Source organism: Mus caroli, chromosome 8 (assembly GCF_900094665.2).
Source record: "Mus caroli chromosome 8, CAROLI_EIJ_v1.1, whole genome shotgun sequence".
In the NCBI taxonomy this organism is placed as follows: Eukaryota; Metazoa; Chordata; class Mammalia; order Rodentia; family Muridae; genus Mus; species Mus caroli.
In genome coordinates, this window is record NC_034577.1 from 78,419,434 (window position 1) to 78,432,091 (window position 12,658).

The window sequence follows — 12,658 nt, forward strand, 5'->3', positions numbered from 1 at the left end:
TCAACCCAGGCAGGGCAGTGGTGGGGAATAGTGGAAAGCCCTTTCCGAGTTAACCTGGACAGCATGACTTCCTTCTGGCTTCCACTTAGTAAAAACTAGTTGTGGAACTGCTATAGAAAGACCAGCAACGCTGGGCGTGGTGGCGCATGCCTTCAATCCGAGCACACAGGAGGCAGAAGCAGAGGCTGGTGGATTTCTGAGTTCGAGGCCAGCCTGGTCTACAAAATGAGTTCCGGGACAGCCAGGACTGTACAGAGAAACCCTGTCTCGGAAAAAAAAAATAAAAAAAAAAAGGAAAAAAAAGACAGACCAGCAAGAAAGTGGACAGAATGTACAGTTCTGACAAGTGAACGGGCAAACCCCATCTACACGGAAAATCACCAAAGCAACAAGTCAGGTGCTCTCAGGCTGGGGTTTCAGCCGCCTCTGTGATGTCGAGCCAGACACCGCAAACATGTCCACTGACTCACGACTGACTCATTCATGGTGACAAGGGGGAAACGAACGAAAAACATACAGAGTCAGCAGCATAAGGCAGGTGTTTTGGAATTTCTCATCATATACATGAGCTGCAGACATCATGTCAGACAAAAAAACAGCAACACAGGGCAGACAGGGGAGTTCCCACCAGGATACCCTGCTCCTGGGGGCCTCAGATTTCCTTCTCAATTAAGACAGCAAATGGGTGAGGGTCCCTCTGAAGCAGTTATGCATCCAATGTTGATAAGGTCTGAACATTCTAATTTTAACTTCTGGGAAGACACAGGCAGGCCAGGTGCTGAGGAAAGACTTTATGGCCCCCAAGTCTAGGTGTGACTCTGGGCAAGGTCATAGAAGTGATACCAAATTTTTGCTCCAAAACACTTGTATGAGGATTCCATCATACACACATTAATAATAATAGTAATAAATAATAATAATAATAATGCACCAGGCTGAGAATGAAGTTTTAGAAGCAGAATATTTGCCTAGTATGTCTAAGAATCAAAGTTCAATTCTCACACAGCAGTGCCAAAAAACTTAATTTAAAAAACATCTGGTCTCAGTTAAAATGATCAGAATGACAATCATGTCATCAAGGTACAAACTTTGATTTGTGACTTCTAGCTCCACTTAATAATAGATAATCACGGAACCTGCTATAGAAAGACTGGCAAGAACAGGAAGTTTGATTACCTACATTCCATGTGAATCTACTCTGTTTTAGGGTAACATCCCTTTTTATTGTTGTTTTCTGAGAGTCTCTGTGTAGCTCTACAGAGCAGCTGGCCTCAAATTCAGAGATCTGCCTGCCTCTGCCTCCCAAGTGCTAGATCACAGGTGCACACCCTTTAAAAGTGCTACTCTTAGGCACAGACATCAGTAAATCTCAAGAAAAGCCACATCCTCTAGAGAGAATCAGTTTTCATAACCAGTAAGTGGCTGGGAGAAGTGGCCCAGTGGTTAAAGCACTTGCTGCTCTTCCAGAGGGCTGGAGCTCAGCTCCCAGCACTGCGCCAGGTTCACAACTACCTGGACCCTCAGCTTCAGGGGACCCAACCCCCTCTTCTGACATCTGCATGCATCAGCTTGCATGTGCACAACCTCCCTGTGCCCCTACCCACATACATAAATAGAAATAATGATTAAAGTAATAGGGATAAAGGCTGGTGAGATGGCTCAACAGGTAAGACTGCTCTTCCAAAGGTCCTGAGTTCAATTCCCAGCCTCCACATGATGACTCACAACCACCTGTAATGAGATCTGACGCCCTCCAGTTCGTCTGAAGACAGCTAACAGCTAAACAGTGTACTTATGTATAATAATAAATAAATCTTTGGGCTGGAGCAAGCAGGGACAGAGCGAGCAGGGACTGAACGAGCGGGGCCAGCCAGAGCAGAAGTCCTAAATTCAATTCCCAACAACCACGTGAAGGCTCACAACCACCTGAACAGCTAAAGTGTACTCACATACTTAAAATAAATAAATTCATCTTAAAAAAATAATAGGGATAGTAGTAACAACTCCTCTCAGCAGTTAAGAACATGTGATTCCTCCAAAGGACCTGAGTTCCCAGTGTCCAGAAACAAGCAAACAAATAATACTAAACATGTATGTTAATACATGTTTGATTTAAGTGATAATCATTGTTTTTCAGAAAGAGCAGCACTATATCCAAGTGTTAGAAAATCTGTGGTGTTTGGGGTGTTCCAGTGTCTGGGGAGGATTTAGTATGGAACACATCCTGCCATGGTGAGCAGCATCAATGGACATTCATGGTGACCACTGTGAGAGGAGCTATTACTACCCCACAGGGTGACGGTTGTTTGCAAAGTACCTGCAGGAGGACTTAAGCTCCCACCCCAAGCACCCTGTGACAAGTGAACGTGGGGCGCCCACCTGTAATCCTAGCACTGGTGAAGAGGCAGAGGCAGGAGGAGCCCTTGGGCTCCCTCACCAGCTAATTTAGCCATATTGGTGAGCTCCAGGTTCAGTAAGACCCTGACCCCCAAACAACAAACAAACAAAACAAGGGAGAAAGCAACAGATGACACTAATCTTAGCCTCAGGTCTACACACACACACACACACACACACACACACACACTCACACACACACTCACTCACACACACACACTCACACACACACACACACACACTCACACACACACTCACTCACACACACACACACACTCACACACACACACACACACACTCACACACACACTCCTGAACACACACAGCATCATTCCCATGCTCAGCCTTGGTTCATCTGTGGTTTGTTTGAATATCAATTTGGGAAATCTTTCTGTAGGTAGAAAGGTTTTACAAAGGAATTAACTTCTTCAAAATCATGAATAACGTTAACTCTGTGCAGCCACTCAGTTTAAGAACTTCGAACAGTGAGGAAGTGGAGCCAGCCCTGGACCACAGGTACCTGGATGGCTCTTCCAGTTTTACTTAAGCCAGTGTGAGATGACAACAGGCACCTGCTTGGGGACAAGGACACAGGCACAGCACTTTCGCCCTGCCTTTCACTTTCAACCTCGGTCCTCCTGCCTTCACCTTCCCAGGGCTGGGATTAAGGAAGGAGCCACCACGCTCAGTTTACATGGTATGCTAGATAAAACCCAGGGCTTCAAGAATGTTAGGCAAGCATTTTACCAACAGAGCTACATGCATCCCCAGCCCAAATTGCTAAGCTTCTAATATCTACAATGGTGGCACCTTTTTTTTTTTTTAATTGTGAGAAAATGAAAACATACAATCGATAATTTATTTTTTAAAAAGAAAAGTGAGGGGGTTTAAAAAAAAAAAAGCAAAACAATGCTTATACTTATAAAAATTCAGACCGCCAGGCCAGGCATACACACCACTGAAGCCTTGCACGAGGTATGCACAGACTGGAGGATCTTCATGACTTTGGAGCCTGCCTGGTTGACATTAGCAGGCCAGTAAGGGCTACACAGTAAGATCCTGCCTCAAAACCAACAGGTCAGGTGTAATGGCGCATGTCTATAATCCGAGCACTTAGAAGGCAGGCTAGATCTTTTTTGAGTTTAAGGTTAGCTTGGTCTTTACAGCAAGTTCTAGATGGTGAGACCATGTTTCAAAACAAAAAACTACATACCAAAAGCTACAAGACAGATGTATAAATCTTGGCTGTATAGACTTATAAGGTGGGATGAAGGATGACAAACAAGCTTTGTACCAAAAGGATCAAACTGGGCCTGGTCCACTCATGGACCACACTGCTGCCAGCAGCCATGAATTCTGTGCTACCCTACAGCTATGCTACCATGAGCATGCCAGGAACAGTTGCTGCTGGAGGCCCCTCACCAAGCACACCAAGTTCATAGGGGACAGGACCTAAGAAGTGTGTGGCTTTGCTCCCCATCAGCAGTGAGCTCTGTCCTGCTGCCAAGGACAAACAGGTCCCAGAGTTCATCAAGAAAAGGATACACCCACAATGAAAGAAGGGGAGAGAAACTGAGCGAGAGTCCTTACCACCATGAGGAAGGCAGCTGCTAAATCACAAAGTCCCCTTTGTCCTCTGAGTAAGAAATAATTTCCAGAAAACAACATGGACTGTATCTGAGACACATTCTGAAGTATTTACGGATGAAATACGTAGCTGAGATTTCCTTACAAGCACCCAAAGGGCTAGAGGGGGCTCAGCAGCAGAATGCTGTCCTAACAAGCAGAAAGCCTGCCTTCCATCCCAATACCACAGGTAAAATAAACAGAATAAAACAAAAAAATAAATAAGACAGAGGGTTTAAAGTGGTAGGTAAGAGTACAGATGAAACAAGATTGGCCATGAACTAGCAATTGCTGAGTAAACCCATGAAGAGTCTTCTAGTTTTACATTTGTTTGTAAATTTTAATGAAAAAACCCTGAAAAACAAAGAAGAAAAAAAGTAGTACTAGAGATACTGCTCAGGGGTCAAGAGCTCTGTTTTTTCAGAGGGGCTGAGTTCAGTTCCCACACCAACAGAGGGAGGCTCATAGCTGCCTGTAGCTCTGACTCCAGAGCAGCCAATGCATTTTTCTGGCCTCTTTGGACACCAGCACACATGTGGCATGCATTCATATAAACACTCATGCATACACATGAAGAAGAAGAGGAGGAGGAAGAGAACAACAACAACAACAATAATAAAGTAGGTGGCTGGAGAGATATCTCAGCATCAAAGAAAACTTGCTACTCCTGCATAAGACTTGGGCTTGGTTCCCAGTACTCACACAGTGGCTCAAAAGGTAACTGTAGTCCTAAGGAACCCAGCACCCTTTTCTGGTCTCAGTGGATACCAGGTATGCACTCAATGGATATATAAACAGGCAGGCAAAACTCTCATACACATAAAACAAAATAAACACATGCCAATAATTAGCTTTTCATCCCTGTAATAGAAGCACTAGGGGAGATAGGGCAGGAGGATTGGTCAGCTAGCCTGGACAACTTAGGAACAGCACCTCAAAATGAAAGATGGAGTATTTGGGAGACAGTACTGGGGGGGGGGGTGCTTGCCTCACTCATGCCTGAAAATGAGTACCAGAAGAAGAAAAAAATGCCATAGGTATTCCTAACACTACAAGACATGAGTTGATCTTTTAGGATTCCTAGAAAGACGCCATACACACATTCAGCAGCACAGAATATTATTCTTAGGATTCAATGCCTGTAGGAGCTGGGGATGATGGCTCAGTCATTAAGAAAGACTTGAATTTCAGCACCCACATCAGGTTGCTCAGTCCACCTAGAACTCCAGCAACAGGGATCGGAAACACTTTTCTACCCCCTGTGTGCACTGTATTCATGTGTACAAATCAACTTTCAGACACACAGACACACTTAATTAAAAATAAAAATAAAATATTTTTGAAAGCTGTTTTTGAGGGAGCTGAGGCAAGAAGGACTACAATCAGCAGGCAGCCTAGCTCCACGAGACTGTCTCACAATCGAAGGCAGCTCCACTTCTGTACTGGGGATTTAACAGTAACGTAGATTTCAAAGTCTAATTTACAGGTGTATCCTATGTGCAATGGAGCAATGTGTAATGTGAAAATATATTGTCTCTACCGTCTCTTACCCACAGGAATAGGGTGAAGAGAAAGTTCAGAAGGGAAAGACCAACTGCAGTGGGTTTGGCCTAATGCTGCTTGTAGCTACTGTTGATTTGAGTCCCCAGAATTGTTTACAAGAAGAGTCTGAATGAGCATCCTCACGTAAGACAGAGGGACCCTACCCCCAGTCGGTTCTGACTGGTAAAAGGATGCTGGGCAGCCAGTGTCTGGGCAGGACAGGCAGAGGCAGGACTTTGACTGGGAGGAGGAGAAGGAGGAAGGAGTTCTGCTGTGACTGGAGAGTGTGAAGGGGAGGAGAGGAAGAGACCGGAGACTCCTGCCTGAGAAGAGCGCAGGATAGAGAGGCATGACTGTCATGTGAAGGAGCCGGGAGAGCTCGGCCCAGCTGGGCAGCCCTCCGGGTCCAGAGCAGCCAAGATAGCTTGGTAAGTAATACCTCGGGAATATTGACGGGAGGCGGATTAACCGCATTGACTGACGTTAGGAAGTGGTCCAGCTACTGTGCTGATTAAGGCATATTAAAATATAAAGGCGGTGTGTGTGTGACTCATTTGGAATATAAACCTTGTTGGGGCGGGTAGCAATGAGCCCACTGCCTGGATTTATTTTGCAAACAATTGTTTCAAAAACAAATGCAAAACTTTACAAGCAGCTGGTCCTCCCCCAAGAAAGGATGCAGAGTGACTTACGTAATTGCAACATTACTTCCATCTATAACAATATGCTTCAAATCTGCTCGTCCTGGTTCGTTTTTTAATTCCAGCTTGTATGGTATTTTTAAGGTATCTCGAAATCTTTGAACCCCTGTAACTGAGGAATCGATATGATCAGAGGACCCTCCCAATCGAGCCTCAGTAACTGAAGGTAGCAGCTGGGGCAGCGGCAGTGGTGGAGAAAGTGGGGGATAATTTGGCTTAGGCTGAGGAGAGCTACAGGAGCCAGAACGCTTTTCACAGGCAGGCTTCGTATTATTTGGAAGCAAAGGTTCTGTTTGCTGTTGAAAACCATTTTCAGGAAAAGCTGGGTTTCTCTGTTGGTGCCCTGAAGCTCCCCTTGAAACAAAACTGATGTCTTTAGGGCTGGCAGAGGCCGAGTGGCCATCAGTTTCCAGGTCCACAGTACAACTTGAGTTCTGCTTTGAACCCCAGATTTCATGTTTCTGTCCTACTGGCACTGTTCTGAAAGAATTAACTTTGCAATTTGAGGTACAGTGTTTAGAGTCTTTGAACGGTAACTGCGAGAATCTCTCCACCATACTTTGCTCTGTGTGACTCTGTGCTTTCTTTGGCGTGGAGTCTGCTGTGAGCTCATTTGTGGTGCTCCCAACCCCTGCATTTCTGCTCTGACTGGCATCTGGATACACAGTGCAAGGTGGAAAGTCTCGGTCTTCTTGGAGTCTTTTATTTTCTTTTTCAATTTCCTCTAAGAGTAATAATGGTTCTGTAGAAGGCCCATACTCCCTAATGACCTTTTCAACAATCTCTTGGGAATAGCCCATGGTTTTAAAGAAGTTAACAAGGATATTGTATTCCATTTCTTCTGTAGTGTCTTTTCCATCAGGGCTTAGATTTGTAGAGTTTGAAGCAGGATCAGACAGGTCAATGACTTCATTTCCAGCTGACCCCTTACCATCTGGCAAAAGCTCCCCTTCTGGAACATTCTCCAAGGAAAACTGCTTCTTGGTGTGCCTTTCTTCCGTATCAGAAGATCTCCTCTTGTGACAAACTCTATCTTTGGAAAGAGCATCTTCGTCTGGACTTAGGCCATTCACCGGAACAAAAAGCACATCTGGTGAACTAGAGAAGACTGTGTCCATTTGTTTTGTAAGCTCAGAAACAGGGGTCCTAGCTTTATTTCTAGAATCTTCCTGTACAACAACTTCATCTCTAGCAACACTCGGTCCTGTGGCAGCACTCTGTGTGTACTCTGGTGGCCGCACATCTCCAACAGTAATGACATCATCATCTGTTTCAAACAGACTCTCTTCCCCTTGTGTGAGACTCAGTAGTTCCTTCTTCAAGGAAGTAGGCAGAATCAACAGGTCCATTGTGTAACTGTCTGCGTGGGCTTCAACAAACTGTCTGAATTCCCGTTTGATTTCCGACTCTCTCTGATTACTGGGGAGGTTCTCGTTGCTCTCAAAGAGCTTCACAAACTGCTGAATGTGACTCCTGGCCATGACCACAGCTTCAGCGCTTCCTCGGATGCCAAGAAGCCCAGTATCTAAAACACAGAGGTCAGCACATGTATCCTGAATTAAGCTCTTCAAAAAGAGGCTCTGTGCCCCGACAAAAATGCAGTGCATGGCCTTGGGGTAGCACTCTTTCTCCTCCAGCTCTGGCTCACAGATCCCCTTGATATATTCCTGTGAAGAGGAGACAAAGTTAGATCAATTCACCAGTTCCCCAGGACATGACTGTCAACAGCCAGGCTGAATTTTTTTTTTTTTTTAATCACTAAACATATCTATAATTTGGAGCAACATACTTTGATTTCAATGAAAATAAAGTACAGTTCTGAACTCTGTGAGTGTGTGTGTGGGGGCTATTTGTCTGTTTCACTCTGAACTATTTAATCAACTTTAGAGGAATTGAAACTTTGTATAATTTACAGAGTGGGAATGTATAACCTTTTCACTGTGATTTTCACTGTGATCTTCATTGTGATCTTAGGGGCTTGCCTAGCTACACAGTGGATAATCCCAAGGCTGGATTCATTTACTGAGTTAGGAGAGAATAAAGGCCTTTGGCTTCTGGAATTAACAAAAATAATTGTCCTGCTTCCAGCTTCTTGAAGACATTTAGAAACAATAAGGTTGAAGTATACAGGACACTAATAGGACTGCCACTGGCTGATGCTGCTACTGAAGAAGGCTTTAGTATGGTTGAGAAAGGGAACTAGGTCTGGTGAGATGGCTTAGCAGTGAAAGAACTTGCTGCTAAGTCTGATGGTGACCTGTGGGATGCACGAGGTAGAAAGAGAATCAACTCCTGCAAATCACCCTCTGGCCTCCACACACAAGTGTGGCAGCACACACCCATGCGTGTACACCCCTACCCACACATGTACACACATACCCAATAAATAAACTGAATAAAAGAAAACTTTAAGGGAACTAGTTTCTTTAGCAAGTCCACTGCTGTTGGAGACAAAAAACAAGTCAAGCAATTAAGTGTATACAACACACACATACACTCACACACACACACACACTCACACACTCACACATACACAGTGAAACACATTTGTTAATATGCCCACCAACTTTGGCTCTGAAATGTATTGGTCTCAAATTCCAGAAATACTTGTGGTGCAGTCTTGCTCAAGTTATCTAACCGAGCCCAGATTCTTCATAGCAGAGGTGAGAATAGCCACGTCACGCACAGCTAGGGGAACTAAAGTCCTTGCAATGGCACCTAGGCACATGGTCAGATTACTTCTTCGATGACCAGTGCAACTTCTAGATCACTTGTGAGAAATGAGATCTAACCTATACCTTCAATTAAAATAGAAACACCACGGCCCAAGCCATCACTTGGCCTGCGAAGCACCGGTCACAGGTTTTTGAGCTTGAACTTAATATGCACTTGCTGCTGACAGCCACACCCCTTAAAGAAGGATTCATATTCACATACATACACAAACGCACGCACGCACGCATACACACATGCACTCATACAAACACACACACCTACCCCAACCTCTGTGCATATATCCAGAACCACTGAGTCTGAGTAAATGCAACAGTAAAAGGCAGAAACCGCTATCAGATAGTATGGGATGGACCCAGGCCGCCACTGCTCTGGAGTCCTGTCTGAACTGGGATTTGTAGTCTTGATGATGAAACAGAGTACTCTTGTCTTTTTAATAAACATAATCTTCTATTTTTGTTAACATGAAAATTTAGTTAAACCAAATAATGAATTGTCTTCTCTCCCTGAATATCCAAGCAGTGTTAAAAACTGATGCCAGCAGCCTTAGACCTCCAAGTGGGATCTGGGGACATGGCTCAGTTGGGATAATGCTTGCTAAGTACACAACAGGGCCCGAGTTCAAATCTGTTACCATGTAAATCAGGCATGGTGGTATATGTCTACAAACCCAGTAATTAGGAGGTTGGGGCAAAAGGAACAGAAGTTCAAAATCAACCTTAGCTGCACAGAGGCAAGGCCAACCTCAGCTACTTGAGACCCCGACACACACAAATGGATCTCTCTCCAAATGGGTAACATTTAACTACAACTTGTTTGAACTTCTGCTATATTTACATATTGGTTTTAAATTACTTTTAGAGGGGCTGGAGAGATGGCTCAGCAGTTAAGAACACTTCCTACCCTTTCTGAAGTCATAAGTTTGGTTCACGGCACTCAGGCAGCTCACAACATCTGTAATTCCAATTCTTGAGGATGTGGACATCTGCACTTATATTTGCACATTCCCGTCTTCCTACCACATGCACATAAATGAACAAATTCTTTAAAAGGAAAAAGTATTTTATAATAATAATAATAATTTTTAAATTTCTATAATATGTGAAAGGCAGTACATAGACTCTGTACAATCCATGTATCTCCCCCTCATCACTCTACCTATATGATATCATGAGAATCAGAACATCTGCATTGCATGTATGAGACCACAGATCTAGACTAGTTCATCACATGGTTTTATAAAACCACCATCCTGTGTCAGTGCTTAGAATCCTTCCATTACCACAGATTTCCTTTATCTTTTTATGGTCACACCTACTTTTACCTTCAATCTCCTGGTAGTTACTTTACTTGTTTTCAAATTCAGTTTTGTGACATTATTATTATTATAAAACTGGAATTATAATTTAACTTTAAACATTTAGGCACACATATAAAGTGCTTTGCATGACTTTCCATGTACAGCCTCACTGCACTTGACTTGTATCTGCCCATCATTTCCTTCCTATAGCTGTCCACCTCTGCCCCTGTTGCTCTTCTACCTTACTGGTCTGGTCCCTTCTGCTTTCATCTCTCTCTCTCTCTCTCTCTCTCTCTCTCTCTCTCTCTCTCTCTCTCTCTCACACACACACACACACACACACACACACGCTCAGGTACATGCACAATTAAATACAGGTTCTACAAAAGAATACATGATATTTGTTTTTTCCAGCTCCATCTTCCTCTCTACCCTGCCCACTTAGGATCCTTACTCTCTCTTATCAAAGCCCTCAGTCCTTCCTACTGTCTATCTTAAGGCTGAATGGCAGGTTCACCACATCTCCTTCCCTGTCTGTCTGCTGACAGCATCTAGGCCGGCTCCACGCTTAGCAATTATGAACAGCGCTACCACGTGCATGGGTGTGAGTGTAGCGGTGGGTGGGGACTTTCTTCCCTGTTCAGCTAGAAGAGGCCCATACAAGAGGCTGCAGCAGAAGGGAGACTAAGCAAGATTGTTTTGAGTTTGAGGTCAGCCTTGGCTATATAGTAAAACCTTGTCTTAAGCAAACAAGACACCATAAAGAAAAGTGAAACTGCTATGAAGGGTCATGTTCAGATTTTTATGTGAGTTTTCAGTTCTCTGGGATCAATGCTGAGGACACAGATGCTCGCTCATATGGGAAACATGTAGTAGTTTTCCTAGAAGCTACTCAACTCGTTTTCACGTGGCTATACGATTTACAGGACCCCAAAATGCATGAAATGACATTCAAGAATGGGTGTGGTGTACCTTAGCTCCTATTTCCTCCTGGCTGACCAGTGGCCCTGATCATCTTGTCTCACAATGTCCTCTCCAGCAAAATGTCCCAAACTGTACTGGTCTTTAATCACTGAGTTTTGAGACTACCTTAAATATTCCAGTTTCTTTTTTTTTTTTTTTTATAGGAAACGCGGTTTGCATCTATTTTATATACACTGGTATCGAGACAGGGTCTCATGTAGCCTAGTTGGTCTTACCACACTTGGTCTACGTGGTAATCTATGTGAAATCAAACCTGTGATTTCAGACATGTTAGGAGAAACTCTACTAAAATTAAGCCACACCCACAGACCCTTCCTTCCATTATCTATGGACTAACAGGGTGTTTTGTGGTGGCAGAAGTCTTAAATTTTAAGAAAGCTGTTTATTTTTTTCCTTCATTAAGCTGACTCCTTACATATCGCCTATGTCATCCTTATACATGTTTTATATTGAAGAGTTGAGGCTTTTGCTCAGCTTCAGGATGACGCCAAGGCAAGCACAAGGGCCCTGACTTTGGTTCTCAACATCGGATGGGGCGGGGGGGGGGAGATTTTTTTTCCTTTCAAGACCCAAAAAGGGGGAGTGGTGGTGGTGGGGAGCTGGTGCCACAGTTCAACAGCATTGGCTGCTCTTCAGAGAACCCAGGCTCAACTTTCCAGCATCCACATGGCAGCTCACAACCCCCATCAAGCAGCTATATTCCCAGTAGGTCTTCAGAGAACACTTCACCCAACAGCCAAAATAGGTTCTGCTCAAGAGCCCACAGAGCTATCAAGATAAACATTATGCTGACCGTGAAACAAATCTCAACAAATTTAAAAGAACTAAAATTATGTTGAGTGATCTGACCACAAAATAATCAAACAAATCACTTAGAGATAAGAAGAATCTCCTAATGACTGGAAAGTAGAAACTGAACAGCACACTTTTTGTTTTGTTTTGGTTTTTTTGGCTTTTCGAGACAGGGTTTCTCTGTAGCCCTGGCTGTCCTGGAACTTACTTTGTAGACCAGGCTGGCCTTGAACTCAGAAATCCACCTGCCTCTGCCTCCCAAGTGCTGGGATTAAAGGCATGCGCCACCTCGCCAGGCTGAACAGCACACTTTTTTTTTAATTTTAATATATTTTTTTTATTACGTATTTTCCTCAATTACATTTCCAATGCTATCCCAAAAGTCCCCTATACTCCCCACCACTTCCCTACCCACCCATTCCCATTCTTTTGGCCCTGGCATTCCCCTGTACTGGGGCATATAAAGTTTGCGTGTCCAATGGGCTTCTCTTTCCAGTGATGGCTGACTATGCCATCTTTTGATACATATGCAGCTAGAGTCAAGAGCTCTGGGGTACTGGTTAGTTCATAATGTTGTTCCACC

At 43.9% G+C, this 12,658-nt stretch overlaps 1 protein-coding gene across 1 annotated transcript in view; it reads right to left on the bottom strand.

Annotated features, from left to right (window-relative positions):
• The window catches only part of N4bp1 (NEDD4 binding protein 1), a 42,163-nt gene that overhangs the window by 11,226 nt on the left and 18,279 nt on the right, over positions 1-12,658 (bottom strand). The window contains exon 2 of the mRNA XM_021170634.1: positions 6,258-7,933. Within this exon, the coding sequence (XP_021026293.1) occupies positions 6,258-7,933 (1,676 nt within the window). The remainder of the gene's footprint in view (positions 1-6,257; positions 7,934-12,658) is intronic.